Source organism: Arvicanthis niloticus, chromosome 2 (assembly GCF_011762505.2).
Source record: "Arvicanthis niloticus isolate mArvNil1 chromosome 2, mArvNil1.pat.X, whole genome shotgun sequence".
In the NCBI taxonomy this organism is placed as follows: Eukaryota; Metazoa; Chordata; class Mammalia; order Rodentia; family Muridae; genus Arvicanthis; species Arvicanthis niloticus.
The window spans coordinates 130,269,886-130,290,016 of NC_047659.1; the positions used below are offsets into that span (position 1 = coordinate 130,269,886).

The 20,131-nt window shown below is 39.9% G+C and overlaps 1 protein-coding gene across 6 annotated transcripts in view; it reads right to left on the reverse strand.

Moving 5' to 3' along the window:
• The window catches only part of Chd6 (chromodomain helicase DNA binding protein 6), a 173,988-nt gene that overhangs the window by 54,752 nt on the left and 99,105 nt on the right, over positions 1 to 20,131 (reverse strand). For all 6 annotated transcript variants that reach the window (XM_076930166.1, XM_076930167.1, XM_034493983.2 and 3 more), the window contains 4 exons: positions 19,691 to 19,834; positions 16,576 to 16,831; positions 15,221 to 15,431; positions 10,137 to 10,332 (listed from right to left, as the gene is read on the reverse strand). In XM_076930166.1, the coding sequence (XP_076786281.1) occupies positions 10,137 to 10,332; positions 15,221 to 15,431; positions 16,576 to 16,831; positions 19,691 to 19,834 (807 nt within the window). The remainder of the gene's footprint in view (positions 1 to 10,136; positions 10,333 to 15,220; positions 15,432 to 16,575; positions 16,832 to 19,690; positions 19,835 to 20,131) is intronic.

Sequence of the window (20,131 nt, forward strand, 5' to 3'; positions counted from 1 at the left end):
TGCCATTCCCTTTTCCTAAGGGCTCTTGCCACCTATGGCAAGCAGGAAAGCTGGCTCTAAGGTCATCAAAGTGGGAGACCCTCACTGGCTGCAGCAGCACTTGGGAAAGCAGGCCCTGCAACTCACCTGGGCAGCAGGGCAGAGGTGGCCCGTTTGAGGGGGCTGCTGGTGAGCCAGTCCCGAGAGCAGGAGAGCTGGCAGGATGATCAGCTCAGATTCCTCTAGGGCCTAGATCTCAGGCTTTGAGTAGGCCTATCCCAACATCTACGCCATCACTCAACTGCTGGAGTGCATGAAGAGGCTGGTTCTACAGATCCAGAGCTACTGGATCTCCACAACACAGGACAACAACAGAATATCTGAGAGGAATCCCAGTGAAGCTTCTGTACTGACAGACTAGCAGAAGCCAGAGGCCTTGTACCTGACCAACAAGTTATTGCAATGGACATTTGCAGGTAAAGAAGTGTGGATAAAAGGGTGTACTATGGGATACACTTGATACTCTATAGCTTCCACAATAAGATTTTTTTTTTCTTGTTGGAGCTGAAGTTATAATGGTGGAGGACAGAGATGAGGGGATGGGAGATGAGTGGGATTGGGATGCATGATGTGAAATTTACAAAGAACCAATACAAAGTTAAAAGAAAAGGTAAAAGCTTCTATGGCTCCTAATTTATTCTCAATTTAAATGTATGTCTATGTACATTCTCAGAGAAAAGGATTGAAAAGATGGGGCAAATTTGATAAAGTAAGCAGAAAAAATACAAACCTAGTTGGTGAAATCCAGATAAAAATCTATCAGAATTGAAAAATAAAACTGTATCTATATCAAACAAAAATGCATAAATGATTTATATTTATAATTTGCTTGTTGGGGGCTATGCTGTCTCCCTAATACACAGAGAGACCCAATTGTTCATTTTGTTTTTGAATTTCAGGAATTGACTTTCTGGTTGAGTATGGCACCACACACTTATAAGCCCAACTCTTGGGATGCAGAAATGGGCATTATGAGTTCAAAACCAATCTTTGCTCCACAGGGAATTTGAAGCCAGTCTGGGGTATATGAGACTTTGTAACAAAAAAACCCAACCAAACAACCTGGCATGGAAGAAAAGAACTAAACTAAGAATCTTTGGAAAAGAATGTTTTTGTTTATATACTGTAATATTATAGATAAAATAACCTACTATAGATTAGCGATCTGGTTTAGTAAGTTTATTTTTACAAAATGGTAGTCAATAATCTTGACACTATTTGATTTTATGCTAGATGTGATTGAATAAATATGCTGCTGAGATATGACCTATCTGTGTCTGCCAGAGAACAAAGATAAGACTATGGTAATACTGACTGAGGGCAAGTCTGTTGGTGGATGTTAACAGCAATGTGGAAAGTGCGAGAAACAGTATTTGTAAGATCCCAAAATATCTACTCATAAGATACCTAACTAATTTTAAACAGTAAAAACTATTTTAAAATTGAAAGGCATGGGAGACAGAACTTAACCAAGTCAAAATCTCATCACAATTAACTGGACAGTGGCATCCTGTGCTCCAACAGCAAGCACTGAGCAGGACACTAGGCTTTCTATGACAGTGGCATCCTGTGCTCCAACAGCAAGCACTGAGCAGGACACTAGGCTTTCTATGACAGTGGCATCCTGTGCTCCAACAGCAAGCACTGAGCAGGACACTAGGCTTTCTATGACAGTGGCATCCTGTGCTCCAACAGCAAGCACTGAGCAGGACACCAGGCTTTCTATAATATCTTTGCCTGCAATGTGTAACTTTACGTCTAAGAAAAAAAAATCAATCGGATGCTCCAATATCTTGTAGTATAGGGGCTGTCCAGGTGTTCAGTGGTCTCTATAAATTGGCTAAGTTTTAGAAACTATGCTTTGTGCTTCCCATAATTTCAGTTAAGTCAGTCATTCTGGATTTCTGACGGGGTTGAAGACTTATAGTCTCATAGGCAAGCCCGGCTATTTACTCTGAGAGAAAAGATTTGAGAGGATGGTTTTCAGCTGACATTCATTCTAAAGCCAAGAAAAAAAGGCAGGTTCGGGGAACTAAGTCTTTTAGTTAGAAGGGATGACAGAGGTTCTGTTCAGTCAACAAAATGAGGGACTGGGTATTAGGTCTATCTTGTACCTTACAATTGGTATAGTTATGCTCTAACTGTATTTTAAGAGAAAAGTTTTATCTTAACAGGAAGGGTGATATGTAGGAGGAGCTAAGGTGGGAGGAGTAAGGAGAGGAAGAGGAGGAGTAAGGAGAGGAGGAGAAAGAGATGAGGAGCTAGGTGATGGGGGGCGGGACATGGAGGCAGATGTTCATGTGTCTCTGCCTGTCAAAGATAGTTGATGTATTTAGGTTGGGTACTGGGTTACACTTCTGATTGTATGGGCATCTTGTTATTGAGCATTACCAAACTTATAAAGCCTTTGATTAACATCAAAAAAATTGCATAAAAACAAAAAGGAGAAGGGGGGATGGGATAGGGGTTTTCTAGGGAGGGGAAATGGGGAAAGGGGATGGCATCTGAAATATAAATAAAATATCCAATAAAAAATTTTAAAAAATTAGTAAATACAAACCAATAAATCAAGGGACAATCTAAAAAGCTTGTCAGTACCTTTTAAAGTGTCATGGTCATTGAAGTAAGGAAAACCAAAGGCACTTTCATACCCTGAAGGATGCTGAGGGGGCATGACTTCTAATGGAAAGTGATTCTGAGTCAGAAAAGTTTCCCACACATAGGATTCATGTGAATCCATTAGTAATACTGTATCTGTGTTAATCTCCTGGTTCCAGTAATTCATTATATTATGGTTATGTAAGATTTAATACCAAAGAAAGTAAGGCGGAAGGTAAACTGAAACTAAGCATTTTGACTCTTTTTTAAAATGCTAAAAACTTAATCTGTTCAATAATGATATAAAACATTTAAAGTGGCTCTAAGGTCACTTTTGTCATGTACATTGTTTCCTAGCTCCCTCTAGAGGAAAGCATTTTAAAAACACAAACTGTTTTGTTTTGTTTTTAACTTACCTTGGTCAAAGAGGAGAGACAGGCATAAACATAAATAGCCCATTAAAAATGAGTGCTAGTATTTAAGACCAGTCTGTCTAGACACTGAATTCCAGGCTAGCCAGAATTATCACAGCGAGACTATCTACTCCCCAAATGAATGAATGCTAGCATATGTAAATGTATTTCATCTCTTTATTTTCATTCACCAATACAGATTCCTGTCGAACCTTGAAAAGCAGCCTGGTTTCTGGTTGAGCACAGGCTAGAAACCACCAGAGACCCCAGGCGGTAAACAGTGAAACAGCATGAGAGCTTGTGCTGGTGTACACACACATCTATTTCCCAGATCTACTTCTGCTGCCCAGAGCGTCTAGCAATGGACATACCTAGCAGCCAGATCTAGCTTCCTAGGTTTTTTCCTATATTTTTGAATATAATTATTTTTTGTCCCATTTATTTAGTTAGGGATTCATGGATATTTATGTTATCATATTTATATTATCCATAATATTGTTATGGATATTTATATTATCCACAATATCATGGATATTATGCTCTGTATTTTGTAAGTGATGGTTTTGTTTTATGTTGGGGTCTTACTACATCAGCCAGGCTGACCTACAGCTACTAGGCTAACAGAATCCTCCTGCTTCAGCCCCGTGAGTAGCTAGGACTACAGCCATGTGTTGGTACAGCTGTGTATTCTATTCTGTAATCCTTGATCCTCACTGTCCTAATGCTCTTCATACCCCGCTCATATCATCTAAGTGCTTTTTTTTTTTTTTTTTTTTTTTTTTTTTTTTTTTTTTTTTACTGTTTTGGATAAAATATTCAGATTCCTGTTAACATTTTTTTCTGACAAGGTCTTGGAATTGGCTATTTCTCCACAGGTCCCTATTCTTTTTATTTGAGGAAAGTGTTCAGTGGTCAAGATCTGAAGCCAAATACAATACCATTCACCTTGGCACTTAGGTGGGAATAGAAAATCAGGAGTTCAAGTTCAGCCTTGATCCACATATCAGGAATGACAGCAGCCTAGGTTATAGGAGACCTGTCTCAAATAAGTAAATAAATAAAAACCTGAGGGGGCCCAGGTGGGACTCAGATGATCCTAAGGAATGGTACATCCCAGACTCTAGGGTTCTGACAGGAAGCTGCAGCCCTCCATAGATTTGTATCAGTCACATAGGCAATGTCCCTAACTAGCCCCTCCACAGGTAGAGGGCGTGACTACAGGCCAAGGAGACTCAAACAGATCTCCATATTAATGACTTAACTAAAGGCCAGAAGGGCTTAGCCAATTAAGTTCTCCTCCTCAGACCCTCCTCCTTGCAAAAGGTATTTAACCTCAGGCCCTCCCTGAGGAAAGGATGGGGTTGGGGGGGGGGCGGTACAGTTTTTCATCCACTTTCTTCCACGACAATAAACATCATGAGATGTTTCTCTTCATCAGGATCCACTGTGAAGAACAGAGAAGGCCTTCGTCTACAGAGCCACCATCTAATCTCCTGCATCTAATCTCCCCCAGAAGACCTCTCTGCCTTCCTGCCATGGGTACCACCAACCCAAGCCAAAGGAGCCTCCTTGATCAAGCCAAGAACCATCCCTGCAGGGCACACCTGGAGCTTCTTTGGGTCAATGGGCCAATCCAGCCTGTGAACCCCCACTTCTTTCTCAGCTCTTCCGTGGCTTCCAGTGGCACCTGGATGCCCAGGAGACTGAAAACCAGAAGAGCTAGCTCCAGTTCCCCCTGCCTCCCTCAGACTGTGCTCCTAGTGGGCACTCCCCAACCCCCGGATTGGGGTCCCACGGCTTTCCATAGCCCAATGCCCAACCTGTGCCCACTGTGGGTAGAGTGTAGTCAATTTCCCATGTCTCACCTCCCTGAGAGGCCCTAGCCTGGTGGAGGGGCAGACACCACGACTAACCCAACAGATTCCATAGCAGTTCACAGAGATATCCCCATTCTTTTTTCAAAAGTATATACTACAGTTTATTCAGTTTTTTTACTGACAGGCAATTGAATTTTTAAATTTTTGTTCCTTCAGTATATTATGTGATAGCAAATCTCTGTTTCTGGGAAATTTGTTGGATAATTCTGGTAAATAAAGGCAGTGATCAATGGGCTAGCAAGATGGATCAGTGGGTAAAGGCATCTGTCATCATGCTTGATGACAGGGTTCCACAGGAGAGAACCAACTTCCACAAGTGTCCTCTGACTTTCACATTTCTGTTGTGGTGCACACCCCTCACATCAATGAATAAACAAATATAATGAAAATAAATATAACAAACTATAATTGAAAAAATAAAAAGATTAAGGTAAACAGTATGGTTGATAAGATACAGTGATTCTCAACCTTACTAATGCTGTGACCCTTTCTTTAGATACAGTTCATGTTGTAGTGACCCCCAACCATAAAATTATTTTCGTTGCTACTTCATAACCATAACTTTGCTGTTATGAATTATAATGTAAATATCTGTGCTTTCAGATGGCCTTAGGTGACCTATGACACCCCTGGGTTATATGGGTTTCAAGGTAACTACAAGAGAAAGTTGAGTATGTACTCTAGGCAAAGGTCCTTGCAGAGGAATGTAACATACACCCTACATGCTTTTATAGTATACACCTTTCCTTTCTTATTCATGCCTAAAGCCCAACTATTATATAGGGCAGAAATGTGCTCAAATGAAGGCACTTACGCACCCAACAATGGAGAGGTTATTTAACCCCACCCAGGAGATAGAAGTGTCTACAGAGTCATCCACAGGAGTCCTGTGAGTCTACACAAATGCATCACACTTGACTGTCTTCTTTTGCCTGCCTCAGGTTGAGACCAAGATGACATTAATCATACACATGGAGGTTTGTAGAACAAAAAGAAAGAAGGAATATGGGACTCTGGCCACAATGAAGATACCTTACTTATCCCAGACTCAGGGACAGGGGAAAAGTTCCTGAACAGAACACCAATGACTTATCCTCTAAGATCAACAATCAATAAATGGGACCTCATAAAATTGAAAAGCTTCTGTAAGGCAAAGGACGATGTCAATAGGACAAAACAGCAACCAAAAGATTGGGAAAAGATCTTTACCAATCCCACATCCGATTGAAGGCATTTTAAATATCCAATATATACAAAGAATTCAAGAAAGCAGACTCCAGAGAACCAAATAACCCTATTAAAAAATGGGGTATAGAGCTAAACAAAGAATTCTCAACTGAGGGAACTCATCAAATGGCCAAGAAGCACCTAAAGAAATGTTCAACATCCTTAGTCATCAGGGAAATGCAAATCAAAACAACCCTGAGATTCCACCTCACACCAGTCAGAATGGCCAGGATCAAAAACTCAGGTGACAGCAGATGCTGGCGAGGATGTGGAGAAAGAACACTCCTCCATTGTTGGTGGGATTGCAAGATGGTGCAACCACTCTGGAAATCAGTCTGGCAGTTCCTCAGAAAATTGGAAATAGTTCTACCTGAGGACCTAGGTATACCACTCCTGAGCATGTACTCAAAAGATGCTCCAACATATAACAGGGACACATGCTCCACTATGTTCATAGCAGCTTTATATACAATAGCCAGAAGCTGGAAACAACCCAGATGTCCCTCATTGGAGGAATGGATACAGAAAATGTGGTCCATTTACACGGTGGAGTATTTCTACTCAGCTATTAAAAACAACGACTTCATGAAGTTCACAGGCAGATGGATGGAACTAGAAAATATCATCTTGAGTGAGGTAACCCAATCACAAAAGAACACACATGGTATACACTCACTGATAAGTGGATATTAGCACAAAAGCTCAGAATACCCATGACACAACTCCCAGACCATATGAAGCTCAAGAAAAAGGAAGACCAAAGTGTGGATGCTTCAGTCCTACTTAGAAGGGGGAATAATCATAGGAGATAGAGGGTGGGAGGGACTTGGAAGAAAGAGAGGAGGGGGAGGGAAAAAAAGGGTGGGGGCAGGATCAGGTATGGGAGAAGATGGGGGTGATGTACAAAGGGTCAGTTAATTGAACAGAGGTGTGTAGCAGTGGGAGATGGGAAACTGGGGGTAGCCACCAGAAAGCCTCAGTTGCCAGGAAAGCAAGATGCTCCCAGGACCCAATGGGGATGACATTAGCTGAAATACCCAACAAAGGAGAGGGAGAACCTGTAGAGACCATATCCAGAAGTTAGGTACAAACCCTGGTTGAGGGATGGGGCCACCCACTCATCTTCAAAATTTTAACCCAGAACTGCTCCTGTCTAAAGGAAATGCAGGGACAAAGAGTGGAGCAGAGACTGAAGGAAGGGCCATCCAGAAACAGCCCCACCTGGGGATCCATTCCATATGCAGACACAAGACCCAGACACTATTGCTGATGCCAAGAAGTGCTTGCTGACAGGAGCCTGGTATAGCTGTCTCCTGGGAGGCTCTGCTAGAGCCTGACCAATACGGATTTGGATGTTTGTAGCCAACCATTGGACTGAGCCCGGGGAGGGTCGAATGGATAAACAGTAACAGTGAACAACCTAAAAGCAAACAGGACTATTTTCTGATGCTTGGCTGGTTTTCTAGAGGGTAGCTCTGTTTCCCAGGCCACAGACGTTCCTTGAAGATGTGCTTAGCACTACAGAAAATTATGAGAAGTAGGTCCTAGCAGAAGAGGATTAGGTTGCCATAGAGATGTCTTCCAAGGGGATAATGGAACCAGCTATTGACTCTCTGTTTCCTAGCTACTTCCATGTGTTGAACAGGCTACTCTGCCACGAGCCTAACACCATAATGTGTTACCTTGCTGCAGGCCTGAAGGTAAGAGGGCTAAGTGACCACGGGGTGCAACCTCTGAAATGGTAAAGTTACAATAAATTCTTTGAGATAACCATCTTGTATTTGTTCAGTAGCAAAAATCCCTGGCTCAGCCTTAGATGCACTTTGGAAGAGTCCACTCTTCCTTGCAATGATGGTTGCTTTACATTTAAGGTCCTACAGGGATCCACAAGAAATCAGTTAAAAAATATAGTTTATCCTTGCAACAACAACTTTGGATTGGTCAAGATATTGCCATACTGTTTGAGACCACAATGAGTTACCACTTTCTTTCAAATGAACTGAGATCTCTGCTAAAATTTCACCACAATAGAAGTTAAAATCCAGTTCAAAACGGAAGCTCTTTTCCATGGTTTGATGTTTATATCAGGCAGTATAGGTGGTATGTTTCTTAACCCATTCTTAGATAAATGCTTATGATTAAATCTATTTTCCAAAGACAATAGATGATTCATTTATTAAAAATATTGGCATAGGTAAATAAATACATGCAAACAAAATGTCCTGAACAAGAACAGTTCTTGGGAAAGATCTAGCAGTTTTTCTTTTTCATTAGTGTTAGGATCTCCCTTTGGCCATCTTCACAGCTGATTTAGCTACAGTCTTGACAATCATAGGGTGGTCTGAAGGTCTGAGTCTCCAGCTTTCCCCTACTTTATATATAAGTGCCTGTGTGCAAGGGGAAATGTTATGAGAAATGGAAGTGTATTTGCACCATTCTGTAGGCAGACTCCAGTCCATCCAGCAGGTAGGAACCTTGTTTCATCTCTGTACACTTAGAACTTGAACTGTCTGTCCCTCTATGTATCATCTTGTCTTTTCAACACACCAATCACTTCCTTTGGTTGCTTTACATGCAAATCAATCATCTTAGAGGACTTCACCTCTCCATTAAGTAAGGCACTCTCACCTTTTGCTTTTCTTGATCTTTTATCTATTCAATTGTTGATGTTTATAATCCATTAGGTGAGGCATTATGATTCCAAAATTTCTGCCTCTAGCCTTATGCTTTCAATTTCCCTTCTGGAAATTACTATAGACAGTCCAAACTGGCCATTCATTTTTGGTTTCTTATACTATTCTTCTCCTTGACATTTTGTCTTACAACCAATCTAATGTTGAGTATGCATCACAAAGGAGCAGGGGCCTTCACAGCTGCCAAGGGCTCAAGAAGAGATCTGTCTAGGGCTGGTCAACCATTGGCAAAGTGCCTGATGGTAACTATTTTGTGGCTTTTGAGGTTTCTGTTGCCAACTTATAGCCACCACTGTGACTTTGTTGAGCAAAGATAATATACATGGGTATGGGCTACATTCAAATAAAACTATTAAATAAATAGGTGGCAGCCACAAAAGCAATACTTTCCTAAAAATCTAAATCTTGGATACTTTTAGCTATTGGGAATCTACTTTGGATAAGCTAGGCAAGTGCTCTCTCACTGACCCACATCTCCAACTCCAAACTAGGCTCTTTCATAGAGAGAACAAATCCTAGCTTTTGCCTTTCAACTTAAAATGCTGAGCATATGTTATTTATTCAAAAACCGTATTGATAAAATTTAGCAACCCACCTCTGATTCCAATGTTCCTTTGCCAGGACAAAGAACTGACAGTAAATTATTCATAACCACCAGTTTATTTTAAAGCCAGATAATGAATATAGTACCACACAATTTACTTTGTGATAATGTATCATGGTATTTCTCCCAAATTTAAGCCATCTTAATATTTGAAACACTGGCTTTCAACTACTACACCATTTTCATCACACAAAAGATTACTTAGAAACTCATTAAAAGAAAAGGAAAATAGAATCTACAAATCCACTAAAGTGGACACATGTAACTTCTGACATCTGCATCAAATGGAGAGCAAACAGCCTAGTGAGAGTGCCTGTCCCTTTGCAACACTATAGAGCCTTCCCAATTTTTTTTTTTTTTTTGTTAATTCATTTACTGTAACTGACATGTGACATCAAACAAACTGAAGGGAAAATACCAGATATTTAAGTTTGATAATAGCAGTTCTAGTCTATTTTTGAGGCTATTACCAGGAAACATCACTTCATTTCAACCAAAGGGAAAGAACTATTCTCTAATTAGTGGGAGGAGTCAACACCTACTTTTCATTTAGTTTCTTCTCCTAGCCAAATTCCTAAGAGCTGATACATGCAGCACAGCAGACAATCTGTAACTAAGCCAGACTTTGTTATAAAATTCTGGGAGACAGGGCAGCTAAATAAAAAATTATCATTCTAATAGTTACCTGCAAGTCATTTTGTGGGTTCCAATCAGAATCAAATATGATGCAAGTATCAGCAGCTGTGAGATTGATTCCCAGACCTCCCGCTCTGGTGCACAGAAGAAAGACAAAGCGGTCTGAGTCTGGCTTACAGAATCGGTCGATGGCTGCCTGGCGCAGGTTTCCCCGTACTCGCCCATCAATTCGCTCATAGGTGTATCTGAGGGGACCCAATGAATGAAAACGCAGGTGTTAATCATGGTTCAAAGAACAAGCAATTAGGAAGCTACCGCCCAATGGCCTCAAATATATCACTTCTAAATTTGGATAAGTTGACAACAGTCTCTAAGGAGTCCCACCTCCTACAGAAGAAGCGGAGCAGATTAAAATTGCACTGAAAATGTCTTCCTTGTTAAAAAACAAAAAATAAGCCAGTTATAAATCAAGGATGCCTACAAGACTTAAAATCTGAAAAGTACTGATCCCCAATAAATTGTCCAAAATTTGTTCTTATGAATTTCCCAGTTAATACTTGCAAAGAATGCCATCCTACAATTTTCCTGGCAGAGAAACAAATATAAGCCTTAACCATTAATTTCAGCAGTGCTCATAACTGGGCTCAGAGTTCACTTCTGTTTCCAGCTGCTCAGGGCACTTGGAAGTGGTAAGGAGCCTGTGCTGCCAGGCCTGGGCTACTAACTGGTGATGTTTCTCAAAAAACGTTAAAGGTACAGAGCAAAACCTCCATGTGGACAGTTACACCATAGAAAGGGTTTCTAAGATGTGCTGGGAACAGGACAACTAAAGACCATAAAGAGGGCAATGGAGTGAGATGGAGGGTACCTGCTTCAAGAGATCAGAAAGATTTGGATAGCATGGTGGGGTAAAGAAAAGCGTATAAAGAACAGGAAATGATGTTCAGGGACATATTTCTACTGATCATTCAGAAAACAAAACACAGAAGAACACTTATGTGAATACTATGAAATTAACAGAGCAGGAATGCATAGCAACAATCTTATTTTTCCTGTGTCTTTTTCTAACCTTTCTGTTTACCCTACTAACAACAAGTGAATTTATATGGGTAAGTTACTCTGGGCACCAAAGCTGACAAAACTCAAAGGTGAAGTAGAAGTAGTAAAAACATTCTGAGAAAAACACTGAGCCTGGGAGCTCAATGGTTTGCGCACTGGCTGCTTGTGCAGAGGACCCGGTTTGATTCACAGTAACTATGTGGTGGTTCACAATCATATGCAACTCCAGTTCCAGGGTAGCTGACATAGTCTTCTGATGTCCTTGGGCACCAGGCATGTACATAGTAAACAGACATGCTTGTAGGTAAAACATCTGTACACATAAGAGAAGTAAGCCTGAAAAACTGTTTTTTAAGAAAAAGACAAAGTAAAAGTAATCTGAAGCCAATCAATGCCAAGACCTTGAATCGATTCAGGAAACAAGTCTCTAACCCAGTGAGATAACTGGTAAGATTATATAAAGACAGGCAATGTAGATGACAGAATTCATCAAGACAGCCCTGATTTGGCTGAGAAAAGAGAAGATACATGTGAAGAAACCAGTCAAGTTAATGGAAAGAAAGCTAACTGATGAAGACTCACACTGTAACAAAGCAAACAGCAACCCTGAGACTGTCTTCCCTCATATACTCACAAGGCAACCATACTGACAAGTGTGGACAGTCTTTGTTACTATTTTAAAACTAGAACATATCAAAGATGAACATTTTATGGAGCCACAGCCATAAATGCCAGGAGAGGCTGGAAATCAGGCTATTAAAAAGGCTGACCAAAGAGACTTTATGACATAAGACGAAAAAGACTAAGGATTAGATATAATTACCTTAATCTAACATCTGTACCAGACACTATGTATGCTATACATGCTTGATTATGCATTACTGCATTTAATTCTCACAGAGATCCTATGAGGTATTTCTATCATTACCCTCATTCCCCACCTAGAGAAACTTCACAACAAGACAATCACACAAACCAATCAGCATGCTCAGCCACAAGCTGGTAATCAATTTGAAGCCAGATCCACCAGACAATGATGGTTCTCACAGGAAGCCACATTTCAATGCTGAACAGAGAAGTTTGCTTAAGAACTAAAAAGTGTATTTAGAGACAAGTTAGGGACACTAGTACAGTTTGGGAACTTGAAGCTCTGACCAAAGGCAGACTCAGTACACCTAAATATCCAAATGGTGCTGATCAAGCAATGCTGCACTCTGTAGTGGGCTAGGTGTGATGGGGCAGAAGGAGCCCAGAACTCAGTGAGAAGACAAGGCTAGGATTCTATTAAACAATAGTGTCCTTCCCTTCTATGTCAACAAGCAATGCTATAGGAATAGAGGACAAGACACCCTTGAGCATCAAGGAAAAGCCAGAGGCCTGTGGGTCCTAAGTTGGAATTGGCACAGCATTTGCGAAGGAAGAAATCAACAAATAGGGATGATGTAGCTAGACGTCACGAGGAGAGGGGGTGGAGGGGGTGGGGTGTGTAGGGTGTGTGTGTGTGTTTTCTCCATAAAGTAGAAAGCATCCCAGCAGCTGCAGCAGCGTAACAACAGCTTTCAGACGCTATGTGTGTAGAATGGCTAAAGATTCCCACTGTCACTTGTTTAGTTTTGAGGGCGTGCTTGTAAAGAAAAAACTAAAAATGGATTACGTGAACTGTGAAATCGCTCTGCACTCTCTCCTTACTTCTAAGCCAGATCTTTTGGCGGTGCTCCCACTTCTGTATGAGAGTCTGGCATAAAACTAAATGAGGACAAAAACCTAACTGACAACAAACAAAGGGAACCTTGAGGGCCAGTAAGGTTGAAGGAATCAGATACCATGAACTTTTCCACAAACTCCAGCAATTAACCCTCTGTAACAACTGTATTTTGAATGAGATCCCTAGGGACTAATGTGACTCATCAAGCTGTAATTCTGAGGAACTGTCATATGTCAACAAGAAGCAGGTAGCATTCTGGAGAAACCTCTTGACAAGCTAGGGGGTAGGGAGGACATATTTTTGGCACAACAATTGTTGACCTCAGAAGGCCTGAAGGAAAATGAACAATATTCTTGTCTGCCAGCAACAAGGAGTTCACTATGCTTCTGTAACGAAGGTCTCAACAACAGGTAGGTAGGTGGCTCTCCATATTAACTAAATAGTGTATATAGATGGCCTAGGAAGATATAGAGTAGTAGGTTTCTCAATTTTTCAATGACACCAATCCTTGTCTATTTACTGTATAAAAGTCCAATAAAATCCTATTGTAAATATCTCTTACTTCTTTATAATATATATATATATATATATATATATATATATATATATATATATGTAAACAAATACATTGCAGTTAAGGTCTAGAATGGTTAAAAGTAAGTTTATAGAATAATTTTAAAGTTTATCTAGAAAAATGTGAGCACAATAATAGAAAATTTTAAAAAATATTTTTATTTTTGTGTATGTGTGTCTATGTGTATGCCACATGTGTACAGATGCCTGTGAAGGCCAGAGAGGGTGTTGAGTCCCCTAGGGCCGGAATTACAGACAACCATGAGGTGCTCAGTGTAGGTGCTGGAAACTAAATTTGGGATCTCTGTGAGAGTTAGCAAATGCTCTTAACTTAACACTGAACCATCTCTACTGCCCCAAGAACAAACACATTTAAAGGAAGAATGAAAAGAATGGACATACACCTAGCATTTATAACACTCCAATAAATGTTATAAGTAGTATTTGATAATAAATGGGGGAAAGATATCCTATTTTATTAAATAGAAAACTAGACAATCAGACCTATTTGGAAAGAAAGTAAAGTTCTATGGATATTATTGCTCAAAATGAAAGGCTAAAAAGAGACAGCCTTTCAGGCATGTTCAGGCTTGTCCAGGGTATCATGCTATATATTTCATATTTTCAAAGAGAATCATAATTCTTAACTGGAACACAAATTAAAATAAACAATAAAGAAAAAACAACCTAGAAGACAGCTTAGTAAAGACTTATTTCCAAGTCTGTTCATCACACTATAACTATCAACACAAAACACCACCCTCAACAATCATATGTATTTTGAAGAGTAAGGTATTTATAAAAAGCAAGTGCGTTGGCAAGAAGTTTGTACTCTATAGTGAACTGACAAGCTATCCAATTGTTTTGTTGATTCTGGTTTAGAGCCATCAGCTTCCCCTCTAAGTTTCTACCATGGTGCTCAGAGGACTTTCTTTATTACCTAATCTGACTCTGAAGCATATTAAAGCCAGCACTTCCCTCAGTTAAGCCTGTCATTTCTTTCAGTATTTTTTCTAGAAAGGGATTTAATTTATAATGACAAACACAATTTTCAAGGATAAGAACAGTTGCTAAAATATCTGAGACCTACTCTAGTTTTCCTACTTGAGAAAAAAGATGTGTATTGCTAAGACTACTAACTCTAATGATCTTTGCAAGTGTATTCTTAAAAATTTATCATCATCTTCAGATCACTGATATATTATAGTGACAGGAAATCTAAAATAGTATGAGAAGACTAGGGAAGTTCCTTCATGAATCTAAATAATCTCCATGATAGCAGACTTCTCACTTGTACAGTCACGAAAGTCAGGTCCAATGAATTACAGGGCTAGAAGTAAAGAGATGGGTGCCACCATTAATGTCACAAAGCCTCAGATCTACTCAGATCCACTGAGTGGACAAACAGTTCTGAGTTGTTGGCTTAAGTACTTCAGAAACTTAAGGAGGTGGCATCTTCCAGGATGCACTTCCATCACACCACACAAGAATGTTACTATGCCGTTTCCTTAGCCTTTCCTAATGCTACTGCAATTCTATTTCTTCCAACTGAAGTTAAACATAAACAAGTATGGGATTTTTCTGAAGCAAAACAGTAACTCGACATTACAAAAGCTATGAATTTATTCCAGACAGTTAAACTTGAGACTACTTGGTCCTACCATTAGCAATGGACTTTAAAAAGATATTCCTTTTCTCTAATGGTGAATGTTCTGTTGTCCAGGCCTATGCGCGTGGATGTTAAAGAAATACACTGCATGTAGTGGTGGGTGAGCATGCCGATGAAGGAGCCTCACCTCCTCTGGATGAGATAATCTTCCAGGATGTCGAGACAGCGCACCATCTGAGAGAAGATGAGCACTTTGTGGCCACCTGCAATGAGCTTGGGGAGAAGCTTGTCAATCAGCACCAGCTTCCCCGCTGCTTGGATCATGGCCTGCAGCTGGAAGTCAGAGGCTTCAGAACTGTGGGCTTTCCTGAAATCTTCCAGAATCTTTTCCTCTGCCCCTGAAAAAGAACGGACAAAAGCATTCTTGAGTAAGATGTAATTAAAAGCTGTTCTTCATGTGGAAGAATGCAAATCGATCCATTCTTATCTCCCGGGCAATCAATGAATCCTGACTTAATGACTCTAATGGACCAGCAGTAAGGCTAAGGGTGTGGTTGGCTCTGCACCCCAGGAGTCAGTCTGCTGTAGCAGGAGGCCACCTTGCTTTCCTAGAATTCATTCTAGGAAACGCAAAGTCAGAGATGTCAAGTTCTAACCCAACTTACTCAGGTAAAGAAAACTATCCAGAGAGTTTGCAAAAAGACTTTCATACTTCTTATTACTGCATAATTAGCTATAAAAGAATGCAAGCCACATACAATCAGAATTTTTCAGAAAGCTTTAATATCACCCTCCCTAAAAAAGCCCCCCCAAAAAACAACAAAAATCCCAAAGCCAAAGAAAAATACCCAAACCTAGATCGATGGAGATGGCTCAGTTGGCAAGACCTGAGTTTGATCCTAGCACCACATAAAAAGATGGGTACGGAAGCGTATGCCTGTAATCCCAGCACAGCGATAGAGAAGGGCAAAGGAGGATATATACTTGGGCTTCCTAGCCAGGCAGTCTAGCTAAATTTGTAAACCCTTGCTGAGGTGAAAGACCCTGTCTCAAAAACGAAGTACAGAGCAATCGAGGAAGATACTGGATGTGTATCTCTGGTGCCCACCACCAACACCACCCGCCTTTCCAATTAGTCAGTACGACTAATATGACTCAACTTATACGCAGACTTTTAATCTCATTGCTGCATCATCATTCACTCAACTAAGTAAGTAAGTAAGTAAGTAAGTAAGTAAGTATTCTACAGCAAAGTTTGGGTTAGAGTTCGGGTCATAAGGGCAGAAAACTGATGGGTAGCACCCAATTTCTGCCAGGCAGGTCTACAGAAGCCCTGCAGAAACAAAACTGGTAGAAATTGTATTATTTAGGCAGATCCATCAACCTCTCTGAAGCTCTGTTCTATACTGTGTAAAAAGACAAATATATGTTCTAGTCTATTATATAAAGAGAACTTAGCACACAGACAGGCCTTTGTTATCACTGGCTTTCAGCAGAGATCCATGCCTCTCCTGAGTTACTGCACCCGATTGGTGGACTCACCATTGATCAGGTAGGGGTGGTTACAGCATTTTCTCAGCTCCATCATAGTATTGATAAGATTGGGCATGTTGTGCTGATTTGCACCTTTGGTTAGGAAGGAAAAGTTTTTCTCTAGGATAGCACGATAGTACTTTTTCTGGATATTGGTCAGTTCTACTTCAATGATGGTCTCTTGTTTAGGAGCAAGGTTCTTTTCCACATCATCTTTTAGGCGCCGAAGCATCATTGGTTTTAGGATAGACTGTAATTTCTTTACCTGTTCAGGAAAAGGAAAGCCATTTATGTGCCCCAGTCTGGACTAAATGATCACTATGGTATGTCAGCATTCACTATAATCTCTTCAATATCATCATAGTATTGAGGTCATAAAAATGACATAAAATGTCATAGACTGATCCCTGAAAATGGGGACCTTAGAACAATATCTGGAGGAAAAAGGGATATGGTTTCAATCCACAAATTATCAAGAACCTATGTAGCAACCTCTTAAGTGAGATAAAAAGGAGAAGTCAGTACCTATTCTCTAGGATGGAGAAAACAAACCTTTCTTGTTCTTTTTGTAACACACACACATGCACAGAAGTTATATGAAGAATATTTTGTCTTGTTAGAAGGTACAAATGATATATTAAGAAGACTAAGACGCTGAAAAGGACAGAGTTAAGAACTTAGAGGCGGTTTGAAATGGAGCTATCCTATGCCTTTTAAATAACAGCAGCAGTATTTATGTTTAGAAGTAGGAGTGTATGAAAAACGTTGTATAGCACTCTCATGGGAGCTGTCATATGTGGGCCATTCAAAGCCTGGTAGTGTTCTCTGCTATAATCTGACTCTGTGTCTAAGAGGCCACATCTGCACAAAGATCTCCATTCACTAGACTGCACCAAGGGAACTCTCTCCCTCTTCCAGAAGACAATGACAGGATGGGTAATTCAGAGTCAAAGCACCTGAGTTAATCTACATACAGCTCAAGTGTGGTACCAGTAAGATCAACCCTGATGAGAAAATAAAGACACGAGACTACAAAAGAAATTAAGTTCTAGAGTCAGAAAGGGCTAGCTGTTCAACATTTCTAAAAGGGGCAGGACCAGCTGCAGCACTGCTTCCTGAAGTAACACAGTACCACTTGCGGGAAGGGTAAAGAGATACTTCCTGAAACAGGTTTTAAACGATGATGAAAATGCTTTTACATTACAAACCGACACTTCTGAGCTTATATGTATTGTGTTTTAAAATAAACATTTCTTCAAACAATAAGTAGAATGATGATTATCAGAGTGGGTCTGGGGAGATGCTGGTCAAAGGTCATACCATTTCAATTAGAACACAGTCAAGAGAGCTACTGTACAACATGGGAACTATAACAACAATGTATTCCTGAGGACTACAGTGACAGTGGATTTTGAGTATTCTCACAATAAGTAAGACAGCAATGTACTGTATAGATTAAGTAGCCTGATTCAGATATTCTAATATGTATATATATATTTCAGAGCATATTGTACACACACAAAAAATACAATTTTTGTGTCAATTAAAATAAATCAGATAGCTAATGTATTTTTATTCTGTAACTAACCCCAATATTAAACCTAGCTTTCTTCAGACCTTGATTATCTGAAGGCATTTAGGAATGTATTTTCCCAGTGTGTGAAGAATTCCTATGTAAGAGCCTAAAGAGGAAAACAGAGCCAGCTAATTGTTAAAGGTACGGACAATGTCAATCTGCCACATGCCGGGTTCAGCTTTTGCCCTTCACTTGGTTCATACCTGCATCACTTAGAGTATACTACATGCCAGACACTGTGCTGGTCAATACAACAAACACAACTTTGGAGAAGATGTGGGCCTTGTCCTCAAGGAGATCATTGTCTAGGAAGAAGAAAAAATGCATACCACAAATTAAGTGCAATGGGAGAAGAGGATGTATTCCCAATGGTCCAAAAATGGAAAGTGGGTTGGAGCTGGCTTTTGAAGGATCAACAGATATTGAAATGCAGAGGGGGGAAAATTACATGTGCTTTTTAAATTGTTTTTTATTTTTAATTTATTTTTTTTAACTGTTTTCAAAGTCTGACTTGTCTGACAAGTAAAAGCATCAGACTGGAACCAGAGTACACTCTTGCCATCAGTTGACCATAGAATCAAATCTTTGTGGTCTCCAAATCTTTTTACACAATCACACTATTGCACTGTTGCTAATCAATTTAGCAGAACTATGTCATTCTTAAAATAGAAATGTGGAAGATTTCTGTTACCTTCTTGCTTTTCAACCCCCATTTCAAGATCTTCCAACAAATAAAACTCTTCTGGCTTTACTTGGACTCCAGTCATCCTGTTTCAGCCCAACCAGATGACCTGCCACTACTTTATGAATTTCACGGCTCTCATTATCCTGAGCTCTCCCTTTCATGTAAAGTAGTCACTCTTCTGTGTCCATCATTGGAAACTTACCTATTGTAAAAAATTCTTAAATTGTACCCTCTCCCTTGTTCCTGACTCTTAAACAGGTCTGTTCTTTCCTTTTACGTTCCCAACTCTGTTGTTTTGTTCATCTTATAGCAATTTAAACTTGTCTGACATATTTTTATAATTTATAGTAAAGATTTCTATCAATAATAGATGAATATTAATATTGTTTTAAATTGTGTCCAATAAACTAGACTGTAACAACTCTTCAAAAGCTGGGAAAGTCCAGGTAATCGGGACAAAATCAGACTCAGTTACTCCATATATATGACTAGCTTTTTAACTCACAGTTGTGTAACGCATAAGCAAGAAGAGAGGCCCTGGAAACACGCTGCAGATTATGGAGCAGAAAAGACAAAGGAACGAGGGAAGCAAAAGACAACAACTTGCTCCTGAGGCCAGAGCTACAAATCACACCTCTGAGAGTACAAGGGGCCTTCAGTGAAGCAGGAGGCCTAATAATTTTTATTAACAACAAGAATCGCTAATAATTAGGTGCCTTGTCAACATAAACAAACAAATATACAAAACACAAGAGGCAATGCTCATTGTGTAAGAGTAGGAACCTTAAAAAACTCCTGTCCTCATAATGGCTTGCACTTTCCTTAACTACCATATTGTCTCAATCCTTTAGACCCCTAATTACCTGTTCTTCTGTTTTGAGATCGCCAAACTCCTCTAAGAAAGCAGTCTCTGAAGGAAACTGTGAGGGCTCCAGAAAGTTTAGCAAACTGAAGAGCTCTTCCACAGAGTTCTGCAAGGGTGTTCCTGTGAGCAGCACTTTGTGTTCCTATAAAAATCAGAAACAGATTGTGAACCATGTTGGAGCCACAAAAATAGTACATATTTGTAGCAAAAAAAAAAAAAAAAAAAAAAAAAAAAAAAGAAAAGCCAGGGCAATTCGTGTTCAGTTTTTAGCAAATATATGAAAGGATAGAGTGTCATATCGCATAGGTGTAGGTCATGAATAGGCCAATTTCCCTTTTACATCATGATTTCAGCAACAGTTTCATGAAAACTAGATCAACCATTTGTTCACTCAAAATCATTAAGTGTCTATCCACTGTTACAAGGCAGTAATGTTAAA